We start from the raw sequence: 26,817 nt of genomic DNA, 5'->3' as shown, positions 1-26,817 counted from the left end.
GTTTGGTTTGACAGCAGCTGTTTTTTCACCGTGTGTGTGAATGTGTGATAGTTTGGAACAGTTCGTAGTTCTGTTGGTCATGTGATCCACTGTCACATGGACACACATGAGAACGCTGAATCTTCAAATGCTGTTTTGTGTCTGAATCCTGCACTCACTGCATGTTGTTGATCGAGTAGTTGGAGATGTTTTTCCAGAACTCAAAGAAATAAACCTTCTGAAGGAGGAGCAGCAGAATGATGGATCACCTTAAACACACACACATTTGTTTACATGATGACAATTTCAAAGCTTAAGAGCTTATATTTGGACATAATTGAGCAGTGATGGAATGCTGGCCTTCTCTTGTCATGGATCTTGAGAGAATTTTTATCCAATGATTCTAGAGTCCTCAGGGCAGATGTACAAACCTGCGACCAGCCGGTCAGACAGTGAAGAACATGTGGAACCATCAGTGCATTTACATCCATGTGTGACGCTCCAGTGGACAGTGAGTGTGTGACAGATCTAAAGTTAGCACAGTTCAGTTTGACTGTGTTTGTCATCTTCTAAATGTGCTTTTTAAAGCTTAGATTTGGGTCAAGTGTAACCCCTAAATATTTAAATTCAGTTACATTCTTAATTTTTTGTTCTTCTATCAGGATGAACTAGCTTTTTAACGTATGATTTCAACATATAAAGTCGCACACCATCACATGACTCAACCAAACACAACAACCACACCGTCACATGACTGTCCACAAACTGTCCAACAGTGCAGGACAGTGGGTTCACAACAGAATCTGTGGACTGGAAGAACATGGACGAACCCTGAGTGCATAAGTGGGTGAGGGGGAAGGCATCTGTACGGTACTGGAACGACTCACTTCTGTTGTTGGGGGGGGGGGGGGGGGGGGGGGGGGGGGGGGGGGGTTACTGAAATATGGTCACCTTTAACTGAGTTTCTCAGATGTTAGGAGACCAATTAATTTTGATAATGGTGCTGATTTATGGCGCTGTATACTGTGTATTTATGCTTATTTTATTTTTTTTTAATTAATTAATTAATTAATTATCTTTCATTTATTTATTTGGGGGGAATATGTTGCTTATTGTTTGCTTACGTTGAATATATTGTTCATTGTGTAATATAAAGTTCAATAAGGATATTGTTTAAAAAAAAAACCTAGCAAACCTGCTCTAAAACGAATTAAATGAACTGAATTAGAGAAAAAAAGTCCCAAACTAAATAAAACTAAACTAGAATGAAAAATCCAAAACTATTAGAACCTTGCGACACCCATGTACAACAACTGAGACAGTATCAATAAATCAGACAGGAAACATCCAACACAGCAGTGCAGCACTTGTTTTAAATCAAACATTTGTAAATGCATAAGAAATGTTGATACTGGCACAAGGAACAAATGGGAGGTCTGCACTCTGCGAGTGCTTTTCCAGTTTTTTTGTTTTGTTTTTTTTTTGCCACTTATAGGTAAGGAACCAAATATGGTAACTAAATTGGCTTTGATTTTTAACATAAATAAAATATACAATTTCACAAGCATTCTAAATTCTTCTTTTGTCCTCCATTAAACACACTGAGGTTAAAGGTGGACATCTGGGTCTGTAAGGGTAAAGGTGGACGTTTGGGTCTGTAAGGGTTAAAGGTGGACGTTTGGGTCTGTAAGGGTTAAAGGTGGACGTTTGGGTCTGTAAGGGTTAAAGGTGGACGTTTGGGTCTGTAAGGGTTAAAGGTGGACGTTTGGGTCTGTAAGGGTTAAAGGTGGACGTTTGGGTCCGTAAGGGTTAAAGGTGGACGTTTGGGTCCGTAAGGGTTAAAGGTGGACGTTTGGGTCTCTAAGGGTTAAAGGTGGACGTTTGGGTCTGTAAGGGTTAAAGGTGGACGTTTGGGTCTGTAAGGGTTAAGGTGGACGTTTGGGTCTGTAAGGGTTAAAGGTGGACGTTTGGGTGTTTAAGGATTACAGGTGGACCTTTGGGTCCGTAAGGGTTAAAGGTGGGCGTTTGGGTCTGTAAGGGTTAAAAGTGGACGTTTGGGTCTGTAAGGGTTAAAGGTGGACGTTTGGGTCCGTAAGGGTTAAAGGTGGACGTTTGGGTGTTAAAGGGTTAAAGGTGGACGTTTGGGTCTGTAAGGGTTAAAGGTGGACGTTTGGGTGTTAAAGGGTTAAAGGTGGATGTTTGGGTCTTTAAGGGTTAAAGGTGGACGTTTGGGTCTTTAAGGGTTAAAGGTGGACGTTTGGGTCTGTAAGGGTCTTTGTAGTCCATCTGTACAACCAATACCCAGAATTCCATGGGTCAGATCAGTGATAATATGTCTGGGCTCTTCTTTGGCTTCAGTTCTGTTCACTCCACATGTGGAAGGCTGTATTTACTGTGACTAATGCGTGACGTGTGTTGATATGACATCCATTTACTCCAGTAAGACAGTAGCTCAGTGCTAACCCATCGGTCACCGCTGTGCAGTTACAGGAACACACCTGGGTTTGACCTGGGCTGTAAATGCACTGTTCACTCTGTGCATCAGTTATCTAAATATGGGCTATGTGTGTGTGGGGGAAGTCTGGAAAGAAACATTTATGTCTGTGATGGAAAAACAAAATCAGAAAAGTGTCGGTCGGTTCTCAAAAATAGTTTCATCCAGGCTTCGCTACGTCGGCGCATTAATGGACTCATTAAAGGGATAAAGGGGAGGGGCTTCCGTTCAGTTCAATTCAAAACTTTATTGTCATCATATATAAAAAAAACAAAAAACAGATAGTGATCGAATATGTTTTTTAACTGGCGTAGCAAAGCAAATACATAGTGTGTGGGTCCATGGGTTTGAGCAGTGAATCAATGTTGTAGAAGATGAGGGTGTTTCCACGGTAACGACGGAGCGTCTGAACGTCCAAATATGGTCATATCTGATGACCACAGGTACAGGTACAGGGGTTTTCTATCTATCTATCTATCTATCTATCTATCTATCTATCTATCTATCTATCTATCTATCTATCTATCTATCTATCTATCTATCTATCTATCTATCTATCTTTTAAATAGCAGGTGCCCAGGGAGCAAATGGGGGGTTAAGTGCCTTGCTGAAGGGCACATCAGCCAACACCTTTTTCTGCCAGTCCGTGGAATCAAACCAGTGACCCTTTGGTCACAAGCCGACTCTCCAGCCCTCTGTTAAAGAAACTCTGTATGTGTAAAAGCTTCCGTTCTGGAATTTCACTTTTTTCACTGTTAATATTTTCCTGATTGGTCCATTTGAGCTCATACTGTCACATTCACACCTGTGGGCGATTCAGATGAACCCATGAACCTATCAGAGCATGTGTTTGGATGGTGGGAGGAGCCAGAGGACCAGAGAGAACCCACACAGACACAGGAGAACATGTAAACTGCACACAGAAAGGACCCACCCCCATGGACTACAGGTCCCACCCCCATGGCCTACAGGTCCCACCCCCATGGCCTACAGGCTCCGCCCCCATGTCCTGGTGTTGAACTGAACCCAGGTCCTTGTGTGTGTGGCTCCAGGTCTGTCCTCTGCCCCCACAGGACAGGTTCATGTAAATGTCAGTGCTGTCAAACTGCCGTCTGTTCTGTTTTCATGTCTGTGCAGAATACAGAGGAAACAGTTGTGTTGAATGGGTCTGACTGAATGTCAGTTGTTTGTGGTCAGTAGATGTTCTGAGGAGAGAACCTTTGAACATTTGGAAGAACCCACATGAACAGCTGAGTTCCATCACATATGCATTTGGACCATTTGGGTGACCTTTGACCTAGAATCTGACCTTGACTCCACACCTTTTGCAGTGCACAGCACTGAAGACACGACCTGTGTCACAAAAGAACACTGAAGGCCCAGCAGGAGCAGACTGTTCCACTGGACTTTATCAGAAGTGAAGAAGGTTTGAAAGTTGACAAAACCCTCATGTTTTCAGGGGTGGAAAAGTAATTTTCGGGGGTGGGTGGGGTGGGGGGGGGGGGGGCTTGATTTTAAATTTTTTCCCATTTTTGTTTTCCTCAGACATGGGAGCATTAGAAAATCTGGGCTAAAGTTGAATCTGAACATTTTCCTGAAATAAGCCCCCCCCCCCCCAATAAAAGGAAGTATTTTCATAATTTAATGGGTTTTTTTGCACTCAAACACAGACATAAATTGTCAGTTGTCATTATTGTCATTATTGATCAGTTCTTCTGTTCTTATTTTTCTGGTGGGTCCACTGCAGGTCAGATCAGACTAAGGGTACGTTTACACGGCAACACTCCACAAAGATTTCTCCTTTGCGTTATAAAATCATTCTGCGTTAAGACGAAGCCGCTATGATAACGATCTGCGTTAACATGAGTCCGCGAGGACGGCTGAATACGCTGTAGTGGCCATGCCAGACCAGTAGCTGGTGATGTAGAGCTGTAGTGAAACAGTGGCGGTAAAACACGCGCCTGCGTGTTTCCAGTTTAGACAGCCTTTAAATGAGGAGAAGAAGAAGAAGAAGAGGCGGACAACACTATTTACAAACAACAATGGCGAGTGGTCGTACAAAGACGCAGGACTTCTTTGTCTGGACAGACGAGCTGAGCACAGTTAGCAGCACGTATGTTGTTCTGAAACCGGCCATTGTTGTTGTGGTTGTTCCTTCTTTTTCTGCAGCTTTATTGTGTCATAGAGGCTGGAAAACCAGCTTGGAGGCGCATTACCGCCACCAACTGGCCTGGAGTGGGTTAACTGGCGGTTCTTGGCTGCGCGCGCATGCGGTGACGTCATATTTTACCCCGGAACGCTCTGATTCGCGTTAACACGGAGCTGAAATGTGGAGCGTATCGATAACGTTCCACCCTGGACCCTGGTATCAAAAGTTTCCGGATTCAGGCACTCTAGGCACCGTTTCCATGGTAACAGAAGGCTAATCCGCCATGAAATCTTCCCGGAGTCGACTGAATCCGACGCCGTGTAAACGGCCCCTGAGTGTGGATCTGAACTAACAGGAGTTTCAGAGCCCTGGTTTAATCGGTCATACTAACCGTCTGTGATTTTACTGCTGTTTATTGTTACAGTGGTAATGGTTCCATCCCTAGTCTGGTGCGTCCACAGGTCAAAGGTCACCCTCACCATTACAGTCTCATGACCCACTGTGATGTGAAATTTAGCAGCAGAGCGCCTGAAGCAGCCAACGTTCCTGACACGTGACGGCTGCGTGGAGGTTTGGCCGGACCCCAGGGTGCACGCCACGCCACGCCACTCTAACAGTTTAGGGTCAAAGTGTGTCCCACAGACACCAAGGCCACCCCCCCCCCCCCCCCCCCATGGGCCCTGACACTGGCTGCCACCCAAACATCTGCACCCACCTGATGTCAGAAAGAAACAAACAAGCTTCAACTCACTGAAGCACAAGTGTCAGCTCACATCAGTTTAGCAGAAACAGAAGAGACAAAGCCCGCTTCAGCCTTCTGGTATTTACACCAAAACAAAGCTACAGGGTCCAGTTAGTGTCAGCACAGTGCAAGGTGAACATGGTTAAGAATTAAGCCTCTGTTGATTTGTTTTTGCAAGAAAACAGCTTCCCAAATGTGAACACTTCTTTAAAAGAAATAAGAGTAACTATAACAATGTTGGTAATAATAATAATAATAATAATAATAATAATAATAATAATAATGTTAGTATTATGCTTTTTTTTTGTCTTGACTTTCATGTGGATTTAAAGATGAATTTAAAGAACATAATATACTCATAAATGTACTAAAAAAACTTCCATTTCGAAATTATCCATAAAAATCTGAGGTGCAGAAAAATACATCTCTGTACAATCTGATCCAGTAATCTATTACTGTGGCTGTGGACAGACCACAGTCTCAGATGATGTTTATCCTTGTTTTGGTTTTCTTTTACCAAACAATGACCAAACCAACAGCTGTGGGACACATCCAAATCCAAGAAGAACAGACAGTTCATGTAAGTGTATGCTTCCACCCAGAGGTGAATGAAGCCACTGCAGATAAAACTACAGCTGAAGCTGGAGTCTGCTTCTGGACCTCTGTGCTTTCAGCCTTTGCATTGGGGATTTTCCCGGCGTTGAACTCAGGTTCATGTAAATGTCAGGATAGGTGATTTCTGTCCCAGATCAGTGTTGGTAGAACACTGGTTGTTTGGTAGCTTGGATGGATCCCTGTCCAGTCCAGTTGTCTGTAATTCCATCTGATATTCCACAGTTTTCCGCATTGGCTGGAGTTACTGCTATACTCCGCCATGTTGAGCCGCTTTGTTTTTGCCGCTCAGTCTGACTGAGAGGGGCGTGGCCTGGGGGGAAGTGACGGATGTGCATTCCCTCTATTGAGAGAATGCATTGTTTGAAATTATTATAGAATGCAGTAACGCATGGAGTATTTACCACAATGAATGTGAAATCTCGACATTAAAATTCAAAGCTTTATCAGGTACAGTGATTTGTCTGCAGGTGTTGTAGGATACAGGATGTGCATTTTTGAGGTCACGTCTCAACAGCCTCATTTTTGAGGTCTGAGGTTCTGTTGGTTTGAAATATACGATAACTGGGGCTAGCTGAGGTGCTAGGTACCGTTAGCTTGTGCATGCGGATGGCGTTGTGCACAGGGGTTGTTGGGAAAATTCATGTTCATGTCTGTAGGTGTTTTTTTTGTTTTTTTTTTTTTTATAAATTTGATTTAGAACAGCAAAGTTTACAATATAAATATAACTTTTTTCATGTATTGAATATACTAAAAACAAACCAGTTGCAATAGAAGACATATAAATACTTAATTATAATCATGCATAGAAAGAAAGGAGAAAAGAAGGAGACCACAGAAAAGATAGGAAAAAGAAAAAAAAGTATTCCAACTTCTACTAGGGGTGTCAAAGTTCAGATGGATATATGAAGGGAAGTACAGATTTCAACTATTCTGATTACCTTTGGCTTTTCAGAGTACTTAACTGAGAGAATGTATTGTTTGAAATTATTATAGAATGCAGTAAAGCATGGAGTATTTACCACAATGAATGTGGAATCTCAACATTAACATTCAAAGCTTTATCAGGTACAGTGATTTGTCTGCAGGTGTTGTAGGATACAAGATGTACATTTTTGGGGTCATGTGTAGAATTCACTGTTTTCATGTGGTAATTAAGAACATGTATTTCTGTCATGTTGGTTTTTTTTTATATACATATATGTAATAGTACTGTCTGTCAAATGTGTATCTACTAAAATGTTAGTCTGTACATTCAGGAAGTAAAATTACCTTTTTATCTCATCTGCCTTTGACTAGTGACCTCCAAAAATTTACCAGCCAAAACATTCTTCACCGGCCAAATTAAAAAATCATGCCTCATTTGACTTAAAATATTTACTGTGTGTTTTTATTATGAAAATCCAACTTAAGCCTCACTTAAAGAATACAGTTATGTACAGATAAAATTAGATTTTTTCTGTTTTCTGGGGTTGTATTTCATTCCAAGGTGACTGCTGCATCATCATGTAATAAAAATATTCAAAAGTGTAACTAACCTCTGACATGGACTGACTGAACCAAATGTGTGACAGCTTTAAGGGGGGGGGGGGGGGGGGGGGGGCACTGATCTGCCTTGGTGGAGGTCTGCATTCTCTGAGGGCTTTTGGAGTTTTTATTAGTTTTCTTTTTTTTTTTTCTAAATGCTTAGTTTTAGTTCAGTTGTAGTTTAGTTTTAGTTCAGTTGTAGTTCAGTTGTAGTTTAGTTGTAGTTTAGTTGTAGTTCAGTTGTAGTTTAGTTGTAGTTTAGTTGTAGTTCAGTTGTAGTTTAGTTGTAGTTTAGTTGTAGTTTAGTTGTAGTTCAGTTGTAGTTTAGTTGTAGTTCAGTTGTAGTTCAGTTGTAGTTCAGTTGTAGTTCAGTTGTAGTTTAGTTGTAGTTCAGTTGTAGTTCAGTTGTAGTTTAGTTGTAGTTCAGTTTTAGTTCAGTTGTAGTTTAGTTGTAGTTCAGTTGTAGTTCAGTTGTAGTTCAGTTTTAGTTCAGTTGTAGTTTAGTTGTAGTTCAGTTGTAGTTCAGTTGTAGTTTAGTTGTAGTTCAGTTGTAGTTCAGTTGTAGTTTAGTTGTAGTTTAGTTTAGTTTTAGTTGTAGTTCAGTTGTAGTTTAGTTGTAGTTCAGTTGTAGTTCAGTTGTAGTTTAGTTTAGTTTTAGTTTAGTTGTAGTTTAGTTGTAGTTCAGTTGTAGTTCAGTTGTAGTTTAGTTGTAGTTCAGTTGTAGTTCAGTTGTAGTTCAGTTGTAGTTTAGTTGTAGTTTAGTTGTAGTTCAGTTGTAGTTCAGTTGTAGTTCAGTTGTAGTTTAGTTGTAGTTCAGTTGTAGTTCAGTTGTAGTTTAGTTGTAGTTCAGTTGTAGTTCAGTTGTAGTTCAGTTGTAGTTTAGTTGTAGTTCAGTTGTAGTTCAGTTGTAGTTCAGTTGTAGTTTAGTTGTAGTTCAGTTGTAGTTCAGTTGTAGTTCAGTGGTCTCTCTTCTTCTCTGTGCTCCTATTCAAATCAATCCCAGACAGGACTCTGCTGCTTTAGTCTCCATGTTTCCAGGTAGAGTGGGGACCAGAAGACGACTGGAAACCACAAGTGAACACAAGTGACGGAGCAAAAAGTGTCGTATGGAGACAGCACAGAAAACTGAGAGAGACAAAGAAATCCATTTAACATCAATCTGACATTGACAAAGACCAAAACCAAGGGAATTGGATCCAGAATTTTGATCTGTTTTAGTTAGTTTAGTAAACACACAATACAGTTTCAGTTAGTTGTTGTTTTTTCTTTTAATTCTAGTTGTTATTTATTTCAGTTAATGAAAATGTTTTTACAGTTCTAGTTTTCATCATTTCGTTAGTTTTCGTTAACGATAATAACTTTGGTCTGAGTCAGTGTCTGCAACCTGCTTAGAATGATCCGGCAGAAATGGTTGAATGTATGAAAATAAAAACTCACATGTAATTAAATTTTTCCATCAGCCACTGGCAGGTGTGTGTTTTTGTTTTACACACCTAACTATTTTTTTCACCTGCCACTGGAGCTGGGCCGGTGCTAATTTTATGCCCTGTGTACATGAATAGCATAAAAACAGTTCAGTTAGCGCATTAGCGGTGTGTAGTTAGTTCAGTGAAGCCGCTGCTCTAAAACTGTCCTTTGTGTGTTTACAGAATTAAAGTCAACCTGTTTCACACAAGCCATGGTGTCTGTCATCACATGTGTAACACAGACTGTGTTACAAATAAACATTAATTTTAGAGGACATTTAGTCTAAATATGTTATTATGGATGGAGGCAGAAAAGCTAAAAAAAACAAAAACAAAGGTAGATTTGGATTTTCCTTGGTCAGGACATGTACAGTCAGTCCAGCTTGGATTTTTATTTTTGTTTTTATTTTATTTGGTTTATTTGATAAGGACAGATACAAAAGACATAGACCAGCTGTAACACAGCAGCATGCATCGTAGCGCTGATAGCAAAAGCTCATTTGCAACACTGGTCCGTAGATGGGCTTTTATGGAAAGTACAAATACAGAGAAGAATGGACAGACAGTGACCTTTTCCATAACACACTGTGGTATAGGACAGAAAAGAATCAGGTTAAAGCAAAGAAACAGATGAACATTATACAAGCATTAAACATGAGTACACTGCTGTTTCTGGCACATCCATTTTTTTGTAAGTTTTTTGAATGAACCTAAGTTTGTCAAAGATTTTATTTCAACAGAGAGTAGGTTCCACAGATATTTAAGGCTGACAGTTAATACTGAACAAACTAGAACTGAAATTATGAATTATGAAAGAGCTGCAGCATCTGAAACTGACCACAATGAACATGTGACACAAACAGAACCAGAGAACCAGAACCCCAGATAAACAGAACCAGAGAACCAGAACCCCAGATAAACAGAACCACAGAGAACCAGAACCCCAGATAAACAGAACCAGAGAACCAGAACCCCAGATAAACAGAACCAGAGAACCAGAACCCCAGATAAACAGAACCACAGAGAACCAGAACCCCAGATAAACAGAACCACAGAGAACCAGAACCCCAGATAAACAGAACCAGAGAACCAGAACCCCAGTGCTGCAGTTTCACAACCACCGAAGGTCTGGCATCATCACCGTCTTCGACTCAGAAGACGTGATTCATCCCAGGAGGAAATTATTGGATGTTACAGTCGCTCCATTCAAGTAGAATCAAAAGTAGCAGGAAAGAAATAGAGCAGAAAAAGAAAAATATAGACATATATAAAGATCTAAATATACAAACACATATATATAGCTCTGAAAAAATAAATATATATATATATAGACACACTACCGGTCAAAAGTTTTAGAACACCCCAGTTTTTCCAGAATTTAACTGAAAATGATGCAGTTCAATGTCTCAGTGTTTCTGAAATTAAAACTTAGAACAAACTAGAAAAGCACTTGGAGAGCGCAGACCTCCGCCAAGGCACGTCAGTCTGGACTTTATGGGACGCTGATGGACAGATAAACCTGTCTGCACTCTGCTTATGAGACAGTGATACATGTCTACAGCAGCAGCTCCCATGATCCTCCAGCTGTGTGCACGTCTATCAGCCCAGATGATGATGATGATGATGAGGATGATGATGATTCTCATTGTGGAGTTCTTTGACAGTCTGATTAGGTTCAGACTGTCTACTGAACTTATAAAGATTTTTTTTTCCTTTTTTGTCAGACAGATGGAAGAAAGTAGATTTTTTGGACCTTGACATGTTTCTACAACCTGTAGTTTTCCTCTGAAGGGTCACATGATGTTTGAGGCAAACCTGGATAAAACAGCTGACAATGATGCGTCACAGTGACTCTAGCCCAGGTGGGTCCACTGGAACACCGACTGGAACTAAACTCTGCTCTGAAGTTATGCTGCCCCCTGGTGTTCAAAATTAAATGTGCCCCAGTCTGAGCCTCAACCCCACAAACAAACAACAAACAAACAAACAAACAATAAATTCCGTGCCTGTGTTTTTGCCTTTCCACTCGTTTCCCTCCTCCTCTCCACAGCTGTGTATGAACACAATGGTAACACATGTGGACGTTTCTACGTGGACGTGGACGGCAGTGGATCCATCAAACCCCAGCTGGTCTTCTGGAACATGACAGGTGAGGCCGCCGCTTCAGCCCCATCGACGCTGTGTGTGATCAGTGCTCACATCCACCATCATCATCTCACACTGATCTCCTGTCCCCCTCAGCATGTGGACCCCAGTCTGTGGACCCGTCGAACCCAGGTGTTTCTGTTCTGACAGGGGTCTGGGATCCAACACAATAAGGACTGAAGTCAGAATAGAGTTTATGTCATGAGTAGGGATGGAACCATAGGAACATTTCATATCATGGTTATTGTGTCCAAAAGTATCACAGTTATCATTATTATCGCAGTATTATTGAAATTGTGCTCAAAATGTTAAAAAAGTACTAATACACACACTGGAATAATTTAACCAAGTTATATAAATAAAAATAATAATAACAGTCCCAGTGTCCCTTCTGTGTCAGAAACATTCAAATATTAACCCTTAGTGGTCTGAGCCTATTTTGTCCGTTTTCCAATACTTTTTATTTGGCCTTTATATACTATGGAAACAAATGTTTACTATACCCATGTTTGGTGTATTTTTTTTCAGCACAACTTCATTCATGTCATCTGTATATTATTTTTTTCACTTTAACCTACTATAAAAACATAAAAGGACAGAAAACACACAAAAATGTAAAATTCGATTTGAAAAATGTATATAATTTATTGCATAAATAACACACAGATGCTTAACGAACCTTTTCACAGACTTTAAAAGTGAATATTGGTTCAAATATTAGGTATAGAAAATTAAAATTGTAATAAATTCAAACTATACTCAAATATTTGACATTAAAGCAGATCTGTACATTGGCGTTTTTTTCCCCTAAAAGTGCGGTAATCAAACACAGTTATCATGAGAATTAGAATTTAAACGGTAATACTAACTGTCTGTGATTTTACTGCGGTTTATCGTTATACCGGTAATGGTTACATGCCTAATTATGGGATAAATATCCTATTGATTATTAATATAGATGTTTCTATGTCCAGTCCTCATGACCAGGACATCTGACAGCTGGAGACATGATGTGTCCACATATTTATGTCCATAGAGGTTAGAAACATTAATTTTTCACTAAAGTTTAACCCATACAGACCCAAACAGCCACTGGGGACCAAGGCCATCTACTGATCTGAACTGTTTAATACCTGCTGATCCACTAATCTGATCAATCCATGTCAATAATTGGTGTCAAATACAGTTCTTCATCTTTTCATGGTCATCAGATATGACCCATTTGGACGTTCAGAGGCTCTGTAGTTACCATGGAAACACTGTCATCTTCTACAACATTGGTTCCCCAGTCAAACCCATGGAGTTGGATCAGTGACAGTGGATGGACACACTGGGTTTATGTTCAGTTCATTGATATCTTCGTTGTAAAACTCACTTTTTCTTCAGTTTTCTTTGTTTCTGATATAATAACCTTTGAATTTACTCTGAGCTTTTATGAACATTTGCATGATCAGTGCATCACATAAAGGAAAATACATGATTTACACTCAAAAAACTCAAAATAAAAAGGAAAATATTACAATAAATGGTGATAAAATACTTAAGATAGGTGAAATATAGAGAAAACAAAATCATCTGGGAAGTGCCACAGAAGTAGTACTGGGTCTGTATGGGTTCATGGTAGATGTTTCTTCCTCAGTCAGACGTGGTGACAGTAGATGGTTAGATGAGGAAGAAAATTATTATTTACAGTCAGAGCAGGAAAAATATTATAGAAATTCAGAGGAAGATTTAAAATCAGAGGCATGGATAAAAAAAAAAAACCATCCATGTTGATCTAAATTCAGTCCAAACCATCTGTGAGTCATTTTAGAAACAAAGAGAATTAAAGCCACAAGCGGCATCTAAAGGCCCTCGCCACGGGCACGTCCAGTAGAAGGATGTCCATCGTTCAGCAGGTGGCGCTCTAGCACCAAATTTCAATGTCTTCTGATGAGTGGGTGTAGGCCTGGGAGATTGACAACTGATTCAAATTTGAGGCAGATCTTTGTTTTTATGTCCAAACTAAAGACATTTTTGTATAAGTAAATCTGTAGGGGGCACTATGCAGCTAAAATTACATTTCTTCCTTTGAATGGGTGTAGACCTGTGAGATGTACCACTGAGTCAAATTTGAGCCAAATCGGTGTTCATATGTTTGAATTAATGCAATTTTCATGAATGTAAATTTGTAGGGGGCGCTATTGAGCGAAATTTCATTTTCTTTTGATAAATGGGTGTAGGCCTGGGAGATTGACAACTGATTCAAATTTGAGCCAAATTGGTGTTCATATGTCTGAAGTAAAGTAATTTTCGTAAAGGTAAAATTGTAGGGGGCGCTATAGCGTCAAATTTCAATTTTTTCTGATAAATGGGTGTAGGCCTGAGAGATAGACGTCTGAGTCAAATTTGAGCCAAATCGGTGTTCGTATGTCCGAACTGAAGCAATTTTAATAAAAAATATTTAAGAAAAACTTGTAGGGGGCGCTATAGTGCGAAATTTCAATTTCTTTTAATAAATGGGTGTAGGCCTGGGAGATAAACGTCTGAGTCAAATTTGAGCAAAATCGGTGTTCGTATGTCTGAGCTGAAGCAATTTTTGTAATGGTAAATTTTTGACAAAACTTCGCAAAGTTTGCAACCTCGTCGCACAAAAACGGTGACACCGATTCAAGAAATTCGGCTAACTTTTGATGCCCCACTTCTCTAGATACTGTACACTGATTTTGAACTCATTCGGCCAAACGGCTTAGTAGGAGATAGTTAAAATACAACGTCAGCGAAAACGCTGACTCAGCATTTTGGAAATTTCAATCCAATATGGCCGACTAAGGGTTGGTTTTGGGGCGTGGCCATAATAATATTTTTTGTTTGTCTCCTCATGATGAATCTGTGTACTGATTTTCGTGGCTCTACGACAAACTTTATGTTGTATTATTGAACATAACCCCAGTGTGTCCATCCACTGTCATTGATCCAACTCCATGGGTTTTACTGGGGAATCAATGTTGGAGAAGATGACGGTGTTTCCACGGTAACTACAGACACATTTATTATTTTGTTTAATTTTATTCATTTGACTTGTTTTTGTCCATTTTGTTGCCTATTTTCTTTATTTCTTCAATTTTGTTCAGTTTGTGGCTTGTTTTGTTCATGCTACTTATTATTTTGTTGATTTATTATTGTTTGTTTTTGTTCATTTTGTTGCTTAACTTATTCTTTTTTACTTTATTTTATTTAACTTTTTGCCTTTTTTTTTTTTTACATTATTTATTATTTTGTAAATTTTTAATCCGGTTTTGTTTTCCTTATTGTTTAATATATATAAACCCAGTGTGTCCATCCACTGTCATTGATCCAACTCAATGAGTTTGACTGGTGAAACAATGTTGTAGAAGATGACGGTGTTTCCACAGTAACTACGGAGCCTCTTATTATTTAGTTTAATTTGATTAATTTTGCTTATTTTATTTGTTATGATAGTCTATATTTTGAGATTTGGTTCCTAATTCTGTTTTTCCTTCACTTATCATAGTGCTTCCTGGTTCTGGGCAGTGGAAAAGGACCCAAAGGGAGCATCCGGCTGCCTTTTATAGTGCCTGAGTTAAAGGGGGAAAATATGCTGAGCCTGTCGTACTGCACCAGACCAGGATGTCTGAGTATTAAAACAGAGGGTGTAAATTCTATACGTAATTAGATGACTCCTTTGATGCAAGTTTAAAACACATACATTGTTTTGTAAGATAACTATCGGCTAAAATTTCCTTAGGGGGTCAAATGAGTGTCCATTTTTGTCAAAAAAAAAAAAAAAAAGCAGTTGTCCTACAGTCATAGAAGTGTGTGTAAATAATGCTAATCCATTTGTGCACAGACTACTGATATTCTCTGACAGTGGAAGCTCTATTTTCATAAATATTGGATTTGGAATAGCACGTGGATGTGAAAACTTTTGCTGGTGGACGGACGTGACATTACCCATGATGCTCTGGTCAGTCCCAGTACTTTATTAGGAATAAACTTATAGACTTCCTATTGCTAATTGTGCTCTTCTTCATAAATGTTGGTATTGTGGATCTAAAACAATCCCAGCTGACACAAAAACACTAAATGTGTCAGTGGACGGATGTGACATGGTTGTTGTGGATCCCATCATACTGATGCTCTGCAGCCATGTCAGCGTTTACACTAATGATCCCTGTGCAAAAACTAGGAGCACTATTATTTATTGGATAGTTTAGCATCAGACTAAAGAGGAAAGAACAATCTAGAATTGTTCTTTGTGTCTAAAAATGCTTCTTATTGTAAAAGTGTTGATGTAAACAGTGCTGTGTGCCATTCTTCATGTATGTATTGGTGGAACAGAAGCAGGATGGATCAGCACCATACTCCAGATTGAACCTGTACAAATAAAACATGTGATATGGAGGAGAGAATCTGGGAAGAAAAACTGGGGAATCCAAAAGAAGAGAAGATTTGTTTTTCAGCTCAATTCAGTTCAAATAGAACTTGTCCATTGTGACATGAAAATATAGCATTAATTGTGATGAAATGGTTCATTTTGGAGCTGAAAACATAGTTCATATGAGCATCAACATGTTGAACAGATTGATTGATTATATTGATTTCTTATGCACAAAGACATAAATAAGACCTCTAAGCAAATTTTAGCCGATGTATATACACACACACACACACACACACACTCGTACAGTTCATTAGTTTTCCACAGCAGCAGCTGATGAGTCCAACAGTCCAAAACCTGACTGGATTTAGGACCCAGCTGGTCCTTCTGGTTTCTGCCCCGTGTCGTAACAAACCCAGCAGCTCCACCCTGTCCTCACATGACCTCCACTCCTCCCCTGGAGATCTGACAGTTTGCAGGTGGGCGGAGCCAACAGGAGGCGGATCCAGACATGTTGAACAGATCAGAGCTCAAACTGCTGTGACTCAGTGAAACTGAACCAGTCATCGAGACACGAAGCAGAAATGGAGCAGAAAGGAGTTCAGCTGAGTCGGGAAACATTTTCCTGTTCCATCTGTTTGGATCTACTGAAGGATCCGGTGACTATTCCCTGTGGACACAGCTACTGTATGAGCTGTATTCAAACCCACTGGGATGGAGAGGACGGGCAGAACCTCCACAGCTGCCCTCAGTGCAGACACACCTTCATACCCAGGCCTGTCCTGGTCAAAAACACCATGTTGGCAGTTTTAGTGGAACAGCTGAAGAAGACTGGACTTGGAGCTGCTGCAGCTGATCACTGCTACGCTGGAGCTGAAGATGTGGTCTGTGATGTGTGCACTGGGAGGAAACTGAAAGCTGTCCAGTCCTGTCTGGTGTGTTTGGCTTCTTACTGTGACAAACACCTTCAGCCTCATCATGAATCTGCCGCCTTTAAGAAACACAAGCTGGTGGATCCGTCGGAGAAGCTCCAGGAGAACGTCTGCTCTCGTCACGATGAGGTGATGAAGATGTTCTGCCGCACCGACGGTCAGTGTATCTGTTATCTGTGCTCTGTGGAAGAACATAAAGGCCACGACACAGTGTCATCTGCAGCAGAAAGGACTGAGAGGCAGAAGGAGCTGGAGCTGAGTCGACAGAAAATCCAGCAGAGAATCAAAGACAAACAGAAAGATGTGAAGGCGCTTCAACAGGAGGCGGAGGACATCAGCCGCTGCGCTGACGAAGCGGCGGAGAAGAACCGCAAGATCCTGACCGAGTTGATCCGACTCCTGGAGGAAAGAAGGAGCGATGTGGAGCGGCAGATCAGATCCAAGGAGGAAACGGAAGTGAGTCGAGTCAAAGAGCTGGAGCGGAAGCTGGAGCAGGAGATGACTGAGCTGAGGAGGAAAGACGCTGAGATGGACAAACTGGCACAAACACATGACCACAACCAGTTTTTACTCCAGTATCCATCAGTGTCCACACTCAGAGAAGATCCAGACTCATCCCACGTCCACGTCCGTCCTCAGAGTTACTTTGAGGATGTGACCACAGCTGTGTCAGAGCTCAGAGAGAAACTCCAGCTCAGTCTGACAGAAGAATGGACCAACATCTCACTGAGCATCAGTCAAACACAGGTTCTACTAGAACCAGAACCACAGACCAGAGCAGGATTCTTACCATATTCACGTCAGATCACACCGGATCCAAACACAGTGAATGAAGATCTGTCACTATATGAGGAGAACACACGAGTAGCATTTATGAGACAAAAACCGAACTATCCTGATCATCCAGACAGATTCAGTTACTGGCCTCAGGTCCTGAGCAGAGAGAGTCTGACTGGTCGATGTTACTGGGAGGTGGAGTGGTGGGGGGGGAGTGTTCGGGTCGCAGTCGCATATAAGTATATTCAGAAAAAAGGAAGGTCTAATGAATCTGGATTTGGATTCAATGACAAATCGTGGGCTTTAGATTGTTCCGGTGGCTCTGCTTCATTTCTTCATAATGGTGTCAGCTCTTCTGTCCCAGGTCCAGTTTCCTCCAGAATCGGAGTGTACCTGGATCACACAGCAGGTATTCTGTCCTTCTACAGCGTCTCTGAAACCATGACTCTGATCCACAGAGTCCAGACCACATTCACTCATCCTCTGTACGCTGGACTTCGGTTTTCTTGTGATGTTGGATGCACTGCCATCTTTACTAAACTAGAACTAAATACAACTGAAACCCTGTTAGAATAATTGTACATAAGTTATCACATTCATGCCATACTTATCATGTTATTATATGCTGTGTTGAATGAGGGCAAAGTGCTCTTCGAGTTCTTTTACAGGTTTTGCAGAAGTGAAAGCACCTCGGAGGATGGGGACCATGCCTTGGAGACCAGTTGACCCATGTCGTCTGATCGAAAGCAGAAGTTCACACAAAGGCTACACAGATGTGTCTGGACGATTCAGTTTTGACATTTAATAAGAGGAAAATAATCATGCACCCATGTACTAACAATGTGATCAATACGTAAACCCTCAGACTAATCACACCCATGTAACTAGGGAACACCCAAATGAAATAAATGAGGAGAGCAAGGGCAGGACCCTCAGAGTGAGTTGGGACATTGTAACTGAGCAGTGTTCTGTCAACTACTCTCCTCGCGAGCAAGAGATACTTGACTCCTGTGTGTTCTTGTGTCTTTCCTTGAATTTAGGTGGTCTGAACCTGACAAGCCCTGATAACATTTAACCCCCCCCCCATGCCAACACAGCTCATGGTTCCTTCTGAGGAGGTGGCTGCAGTATATAAACTCTGCTCCACCCTTAGCCACGCCTTTTCCTCACATCAGGACGGTGACAGGACACTCCACACAGTCACTCAAACAAAAGAACCAAAGATTAATACAACAAAACTAATAATGTAATGGTCACCCTACACTGTTCATATATGTGCACCTGTATCACAACGTCAGATTAAAAACTAAAGAAATACAAACTAAACTGTGTATGTTCAATGACTGACTGAACTGAAAACCATGTGCTGCTAACCAAACGTATAAATATAATATGAAACTAATAAGGTGATGGTGTGTTTGTGAAGATGGTACCCTGTGTGTGTGTGTGTGTGTGTGTGTGTGTGTGTATTAACCCTTACAGACCCAGTTCTATTTTTGTCAGTTCCCAAATGAAACTGTCTCTATGTCTAACCTTTCTTAAGTCATTTATCCCCATTGATTATAATATTATGGTCTGTATTTTGCAGTTTATCAGTATAAATCAGGTATTTTCCTATATTTATTTTACAGATCACATAGACCAGGGCTGTCAAACTCATGTTAGTTCAGTTCCACATCCAGTCTAATCTGACCTAAAGTGGGCCGCACCAGGACAATTATATCAATAATAGGATCAGAACTGATCAATAATGTCAACTCTAAAGTTTACTCTGTGTTTTTGAGTGAAAAAGGTCCAATTCTATAATGAAAATGTTTCCATCTACGAACTGTACTTGAACGTAACATGAACAAATATGAACCTGAAAATACTGAAGAATGGTACTGCCCTGTCTGTGCTTGGTGACGTCTCTTCTTTCGTACGTCTTTGCTTTTTTGTTTTACTGTCTGTCTGTAAAAAATGTAAAATTTGTTTAAAAAAAAAGGGAAAAAAAAAAAAGAAAATACTGAAGAAAAATTGGTTTAATTTTAACAATATGATGCCTTAGTTTATCATTTCTACATGTTCACAGCGGATCTACAAATACACACAACATTTAATAACAGACTGAAGACTGGTCCAATTCCACCGACTTCTATTATGACAGTTCTGTTTGGTCATGTTTTTGTAAAAGGCTTATCTGTAAATGGAGACATCTTTGTGTAATTTTATTATTATTTTTTTTTACACTAAAACAAAAAGGAAAATGTGCGGTTTTAATTATTTTTAGTTTATTATGGTAGTATTTTACTGGGTCTGTAAGGGTTAAAGGTGGACGTTTGGGTGTGTAAGGGTTAAAGGTGGACGTTTAGGTCTGTAAGGGTTAAAGGTGGACGTTTGGGTCTGTAAGGGTTAAAGGTGGACATTTGGGTCTGTAAGGGTTAAAGGTGGACGTTTGGGTCTGTAAGGGTTAAAGGTGGACGTTTGGGCCTGTAAGGGTTAAAGGTGGACGTTTGGGTCTGTAAGGGTTAAAGGAGGACGTTTGGGTCTGTAAGGGTTAAAGGTGGACGTTTGGGTGTGTAAGGGTTAAAGGTGGACGTTTGGGTCTGTAAGGGTTAAAGGTGGACGTTTGGGTCTGTAAGGGTTAAAGGAGGACGTTTGGGTCTGTAAGGGTTAAAGGTGGACGTTTGGGTGTTTAAGGGTTAAAGGTGGACGTTTGGGTCTTTTTAAGGGTTAAAGGTGGACGTTTGGGTCTGTAAGGGTTAAAGGTGGACGTTTGGGTCTGTAAGGGTTAAAGGTGGACGTTTGGGTCTGTAAGGGTTAAAGGTGGACGTTTGGGTCTGTAAGGGTTAAAGGAGGACGTTTGGGTCTGTAAGGGTTAAAGGTGGACGTTTGGGTCTGTAAGGGTTTAAAGGTGGACGTTTGGGTGTTTAAGGGTTAAAGGTGGACGTTTGGGTCTTTTTAAGGGTTAAAGGCGGACGTTTGGGTCTGTAAGGGTTAAAGGAGGACGTTTGGGTCTGTAAGGGTTAAAGGTGGACGTTTGGGTCTGTAAGGGTTAAAGGTGGACGTTTGGGTGTTTAAGGGTTAAAGGTGGACGTTTGGGTCTTTAAGGGTTAAAGGTGGACGTTTGGGTCTGTAAGGGTTAAAGGTGGACGTTTGGGTCTTTTTAAGGGTTAAAGGTGGACGTTTGGGTCTGTAAGGGTTAAAGGTGGACGTTTGGGTCTGTAAGGGTTAAAGGTGGACATTTGGGTGTTTAAGGGTAAATTTTTAATCCACAGCACAAGCGCTCACTCCAGATTGTTCAGAACAGGACACACTTTGTCTGCTCAGGACTCACTGTAAACCAGCTGTTTCGCTTGGAGTGGGCGTGTCTTACTGGAACGCCGTCGTGCACGTTCTTGGAAGCGCCGTGCCTGTGCCTGTGGACCGCATCGAAAACTCTGAGCAGTGATGGAGCTTTTCCTACTTCCTGTTGTCTGACATCCTCCCACGTCATCGCTGTCAGTACCAGTGAACGGACAGTGGATCAGGTGTAGAGCGGACCAGGTGTGTCCTGAGGGGCTGAGCTTCCATGGAGGACACCCACAGCACACACCTGTCAGCTGACGGCGTCCACTTCAGTGCAGAGGGAGCCGGTGTTGTGCAGAACATCTGATGGCTGTTGGCTCAGGTGTGTGGAGGCTGACCACCTCAGGCTCTGTTCAGACCTAGACCTGTACCCACAGCCCAGAGCACTGCAGCCAGACTCCCTCTGAAAAATAACTGAGATTTTTGCTGAATAAACTCCTCCAGACTGCACACTGCGACAACACTTATCCAAATAAAAACAGGAAATGAGTAATTATCTACTACTATGACAATACAGTTCCTTTTAGACCAGCTAACACATGTTGGTTCCACAGATGAACATGTGACCAGTGTCAGTGGGTCAGTGAGTCTGCTTCCACTGGACATCTGAGAACATTCCAGTCCAAACTGTCCAAACTGGTCCAAAACACAAACCTGTGTCCATGTGTCTTTTCCAGTCCTTGTCCAAACCTAAACTCTTTGTCTAGTGACAGATCACCATGGTAACAGATTGGCTTGGTGTCCGTCCATAAAATGAGTCCAGGGTGAATCCAAAACATCAAACATTAGTTCCACCTGATACATGTTCTAACCTGAAGAACAAAAAAACACCCAGGACTGAACCCATGACCCCCCTGAAAGACTTCACCCCCCAGTTTGACAAACACTAAAGGAACCAGTTTGTCGGTGGTGTACTGGTCCCTGGAGAAGTGGGGATACTGTCAGTTTTTGCTTTCTTTTTTTTAAGTAGTCCAGAAAAACACATATTTTAGAAACAGTGACATGTCAGACTACCCTATTTAGTTTACCCATAAAAATCCATCAGTAGTATTTCCTCACTATTATTAAAGGATCCTGACTTCATCAGGAGCAGTTTGTAAGTTTTACTGGTCACACAAGCAGCTGCATGAATGGAAATGTACAGGGGTTGGACAAAATAATGGAAACACCGAACATTGTGGCATCATAGAAGGTGTTTCCATTATTTTGTCCAACCCCTGTATTCCCTGGTGGATTAACTGAGAAACGCTCATTCCACTGGTACATTTATTTTACATTGAATCTCATATTGAATGTCACGAACATCAGTGGTCAGAATAATTGTATTTATCAGTCTATCATTTATTGTTTTGTTATACATTAGATTAGAAATAAAAATAGTTTAGATGAAAATGTTGACTTAAGTCAATTTTTTATGATTTTTTTTGTATGAAACTAAAGCCAGACTGAACATATTATGAAGCTCAAAATGCACCAGAATGCAGGAAAAAGACTTCACTTTTACAGAAATTTCCCAGGGGTGCTATGCTCGTCACCACGGTCCACTACGCGAACCGCTGCAGGGACCCAGACTGGACCCAGGCTGGACCCAGACTGGACCCAGACTGGCTGTGGCTTTTTGTGGCTACACTCATTTCTACTAATGTAGCCACAGTGGCTGGATTTTTCATTTTCCTAGCACAAGCACAGCATTCTGCCTGTTCCTAAATGTTTGGTGCATTTATGGATCCACTGTGACCTGCAGTTGTGTTCAGAATAACAGATGGAATATTGGAGAAACTGTTCAAATTTTAGCTCCAAACTCCAACATTTGAACAATATTCTGCCTGTAACTAAATGTTTATGGACTACTGTGTGTAAATGTACATGAATAAATAATGAGTCCAGGCAGAATATTGTTCAAATTACATAAGTTTTTCAAATGAAATTTCGGTTTTTTCAGGTTATTCACATCTTTTTTGCAAAAATTTAAATATTTTCATAATTTGTTTTTTCTTTTGTACTAAAACAAATAAAAAACTTGGATTTGTCATTATTTATAGGTTTTTCAGTCATTCTTTTATATGCCTTATTATATAGGCAATTATATATGCATATTCATATATATTTGCATGTATTTCATACATCATATAGGCTTCTAACTCTATTTCAGATATACAGACCTGATCAAAATCTTAAGACCAGTTGAAAAATAGCTAGAATTTACCTTTTGCACATTTGGATCTTAATGAGGTTTTAAGTAGAGCTACAATATACAAAAGCAAGAAGGGGGAGTGAGACAAAAAGCACTTTGAATAAGTCATTTATTGAAAACAACAAGTAAACTGAAATAGGCTGTTTATCAGCTGATCAAAAGTTTAAGACCACAGGCTATAAAAGCCAAAATCTGCTCCAAATTCTCATTTTCTGTCGGGCATTCACACGGTCATGCCCTCCTGATGGCTAAAGCTCAGAAGCTTTCTCTTCTTGAACGTGGTCGGATCATCCAGCTGCATAAGCGAGGCCTCTGGCAGCGTGCCACTGCTGCTGAGGTTGGACGCAGTAAGACAGTCATTCTACATTTTTGGACAGATCCTGAGCATGTGCAAAAGGTAAATTCCAGCTATTTTTCAACTGGTCTTAAGATTTTGATCAGGTCTGTATTCATGTCACTGTATTCCAGAGCAGTTTGGACCTCTTCTGTGTTGTGTCCACAGTAGAAGGCCAAACCCACATTTCTCACAGGGGTCTTACCTCTAAGTTCCTGACACTAACCAAAACACTTTCCACACAGCATAATTTTCTCATGGAAGACAGAAGACTACATTGTGATTTGTATTTCTGGGTTCAGCCTCAGCCTTTTGTCTGAAGGGTATCTCTTTACTGGAGCTCCAAATAAAGGGATTTCTTTTGACACTGAACGCTTGAACTTCTTTATTGAAGACGAATTAGTAGAGGATTATTTTTCCATAACAGTTTATTACGATTGATGTACTGAGTAAAATGATTGATGTAAAACCAAAAATAAATTCATTCATTCGTTGTGTGAAATAGGTGGACGACATGAAGGGTTTTCCAGATCTCTTCGAGAAGATAACTTGAAGGTACATTTCATACACTATGTATAAAAGAACAGATATTATAACATATGTGTCGAACACATTCATGTTCCTTAACTGTTTGACTGGTTGTCAGTGTTAGAGGAAACCACTTACTTATGGGAAAATCATTTGATGCAGTACCTTGGACATGTCTTCCGTAGACACCATCGACAGTGGAAGGCCAATGCAAGAGACTTCAGCGACAAGTGGCAGCGTCCACACTGTTTGGGCTGTAGATGGGAAACGTCTTCATTCAAGCCCCTGCAAACAGTGGAAGTATGTTTTGGAATTACAAGTCCAGGTTTTCCATCATACTTAGAGCTGTAGTTGATGAAGTTTGTGTATGAGTGTGGGGACACAGGGGAGGGGCTCAGATACTGGAGTTTTCTCCCATTCCCACCCGACACATGCAGTGGACAATGGAATGCTGCTCTTTCCTCCTGATGATCCCTGCCAGGCACCGACACCATCATGCCTTACATGTTTATTGGTGATGATGCGCATCCCCTTCGTCCTGATCTTATGAAGCCCTTCCCCTTTAGAAACTCAAAACAAACATCTACAACTATCCACTCTGCAGAGCACGGCGCGTTGTGGAAAACGCTTTTGGAATTTTGGCAAATCCATTCCAGGTATTCCGGACAACTATTTGCTTCGATCCTGACAAGGTGGTCACCATTATCGTTGCCTGTCTCGGTCTCCACATTTTCCTTCAGAACCAGAGATCCGAGGCCTACGTTCCACTTGGCTATGCTGATTCTGAGGACATGAACTATCAGCTGGTGGAGGGGGCGTGGAGAAGGGAGGGGGCGCTTCAGTCTGTTACAATGACCAAGCAAGGAATCCTGAGTGGAGGCAAAGAAGCAGCACCACACCCTTTGCCAGTACTTTGTGTCTCCTGCAGGGAGTGTGTCGTGGCAAGAACACATGGTGTAGGTAGTACTATTGACAACAGTTGACGATGTAGAGCAGGGCTGTCACACTCCTGTTAGTTCAGTTCCACATTCAGTTAAATCTGATCTGCAGTGGACCCAACCAGTAAAATAAGAACAGAATCATATAGAAATAATGTCAACTCCAAACTTTTCTCTATGTTTTAGAACAAAAAAAATAAATTTACATTATGAAAAGGTTTCCATCTATAAACTATCCTTTCAAAAGATGTGAATAACATGAACAAACTGAAAGACTCAGTGTAATTTTAACAATGTTCTGCCTCAGTTTATCATTTCCACATGTACATTATAACTTTCAGATCACAGTGGATCTACAAACACACAAAACACTTAATAACAGACAGAATATTGTTAAAATTGTACTGACTTCTCTTATGACATTTCAGGTTGTTCATATTTGTTCAGATTATTTCCCTTTTTTCACAAAATTATACTTTGTTTTAATGTAAATATATGAAAATATTTACAAAGAGAAAAATTTGGATTGTCATTATTTCTATGTTATTCTGATCGTATTTTACTGGTCCTGCCCACTGTAGATTGAATTGGTCTGAATGTGGAACCTGAACTAAAAGGATTTTTCACATCTTAGTGTAATTTTTGCATTTCACAGATTCATCCACAGGGCCGGACTGGACCCTTTGGTGGGCCAGATTTGGGCCCTGGGCCGCATGTTTGACACCTGTGATGTAGAGCATTGGGGCAATGGATTTATATCCATATATACACAGTTTTAATTAGGATTAGAATTACATTTTTTTTTTAGTTTTTTTTTTTTTTTTAAATGAAACTTCAACATAAAGAAATGGGTTTTTTTTTTCTTTATTAAGAAAAACAATTCTCTGGAACATGTTGCATAGCACCTATAAGTTGCAAATAATAAAAAAATATGATTGTATTCACAAAAATAAATCTACCTCTTTGGAAAATTAAAAAAGTGTTTTTTTCCAATGTTACAAATAAAAGAGTGCTTACATGTACAACACAATATTTAAATTAAGAAATGTGCAAACAAGTCTGGAACAGACTGCGACATTGAGGTAAATGTCAGTAATTCTGTCAGTGTCACTGAGAACAATGACATGAACTAGTGCAAAAACTATAGGTTTTCAGCCTGTGTAAAAAGCAGGAAGTAAACATTTTGGTTTTAGCGAACCCTGCTATTCAGAGTTCTGTAAGTTTACAAAGGACACTGTCTGGGTTGATGGGGCCTGGTAGTCTTGAGGGGGTGGATGGGCCGGATAAGGGTGCATGGGATGCAACATATGCCCAGGCAGCGGACCTGCAGTTGGAGAATGCCCAGCCTGCTGGGCCTCCTGTGCATCATAAATCATATTCATGATATTCCTCCTAAGCCTTACATGTAGTGTTGGATCTTTTCCATTCCTGAACTCAGAGGCTACCTGCTGGCCAAACAACTCCTCAGAGTCAGTGGTAGATGATGGGAGCGTGCTCTGGACTCGGTGAAGCAGGGACACTTTGGCCATCTCTGCGCTCAGATGATTGGGTGTTGGATTTGTGCACTCTAGGTCTGGTGACAGGGTGACCTGTGGACTCAGTGACCTGTCAACTGTTGGAAGTATTTCCCTCTTCCTGTATTACTGAGCCTGGACGAGTGGTGTTTGAAGAACTTCAAACTTCTGGTTCCATTTCCACACTGGACTGGTCACTGTCTCCTCTGTTGTCTCCTCAGACACTGTGTCAACCTATGGAAAGCAGACCGAGGGAAAGTGAGGAAAAAAGGGATCTGCATGTCAGGACAGTATTAGATCCTCATTGAACACAGTATTATCACTAGCCCTGATCAAATTAGAATGTTTATGCATTTCCTTTGTGGCATTTATTCTACTAAAAACATTTTAACTGACAATTCTCTTGACCTTTGACTTTTCTTCCTCAGAAATATGGGGTGGGTGTGTGTGTGTGTGTGTGTGTGTGTGTGTGTGTGTGCATTCAAACAACTTGGCAATGAACTTCCTCTAAGAGTGAATTCAGTCGGTCTGTGAACAACATGACCCTTCCAAAAATCCAAATGCCGTTGTATCCACCTGTGTTTGGAAGTCAGTGGTTTGTGGCCACTGCTGCTTGGGTTTCAGGAGTTTCCCATACTGTGTTCTGAGTGAGGCCACAGGTTTTCACCTCATTCACTGAAAAAGTCACATTAACCAGTCATCATGCATATTAGTGACTAAGCAGATCTGTTTGCAGGTCAAAGACAAGAAATACACAAACACAAGCAGCACACACAAA

General features: G+C 40.7%; 2 protein-coding genes across 3 annotated transcripts in view; one reads left to right on the top strand and one right to left on the bottom strand.

Moving 5' to 3' along the window:
* Window positions 1-26,817, bottom strand: part of LOC115437017 (E3 ubiquitin-protein ligase TRIM39-like) — a 760,370-nt gene that overhangs the window by 698,883 nt on the left and 34,670 nt on the right. The window lies entirely within an intron of this gene.
* LOC115437014 (tripartite motif-containing protein 16-like) lies at window positions 16,010-17,871 on the top strand. 2 transcript variants are annotated; one of them, XM_030160076.1, is made up of 2 exons: window positions 16,010-16,333; window positions 16,616-17,871. In XM_030160076.1, the coding sequence occupies exons 1-2, from the start codon at window positions 16,080-16,082 to the stop codon at window positions 17,778-17,780; spliced, it is 1,419 nt and encodes a 472-aa protein (XP_030015936.1). In that variant the 5' UTR covers window positions 16,010-16,079; the 3' UTR covers window positions 17,781-17,871. The 2 variants fall into 2 exon arrangements, with proteins under 2 accessions (XP_030015936.1, XP_030015935.1); XM_030160075.1 differs by having other exon boundaries at window positions 16,010-17,871.

Source organism: Sphaeramia orbicularis, chromosome 17, assembly GCF_902148855.1.
Source record: "Sphaeramia orbicularis chromosome 17, fSphaOr1.1, whole genome shotgun sequence".
Lineage (NCBI taxonomy): Eukaryota > Metazoa > Chordata > Actinopteri > Kurtiformes > Apogonidae > Sphaeramia > Sphaeramia orbicularis.
The sequence above is the reverse complement of the archived record's forward strand: the minus strand, read 5'-3'. Positions and strand labels throughout refer to the sequence as shown.

Bases quoted from the DNA above. Each gene is read 5' to 3' on its own strand.
- LOC115437014 (XM_030160075.1), top strand. From the start codon at position 16,080: ATGGAGCAGAAAGGAGTTCAGCTGAGTCGGGAAACATTTTCCTGTTCC.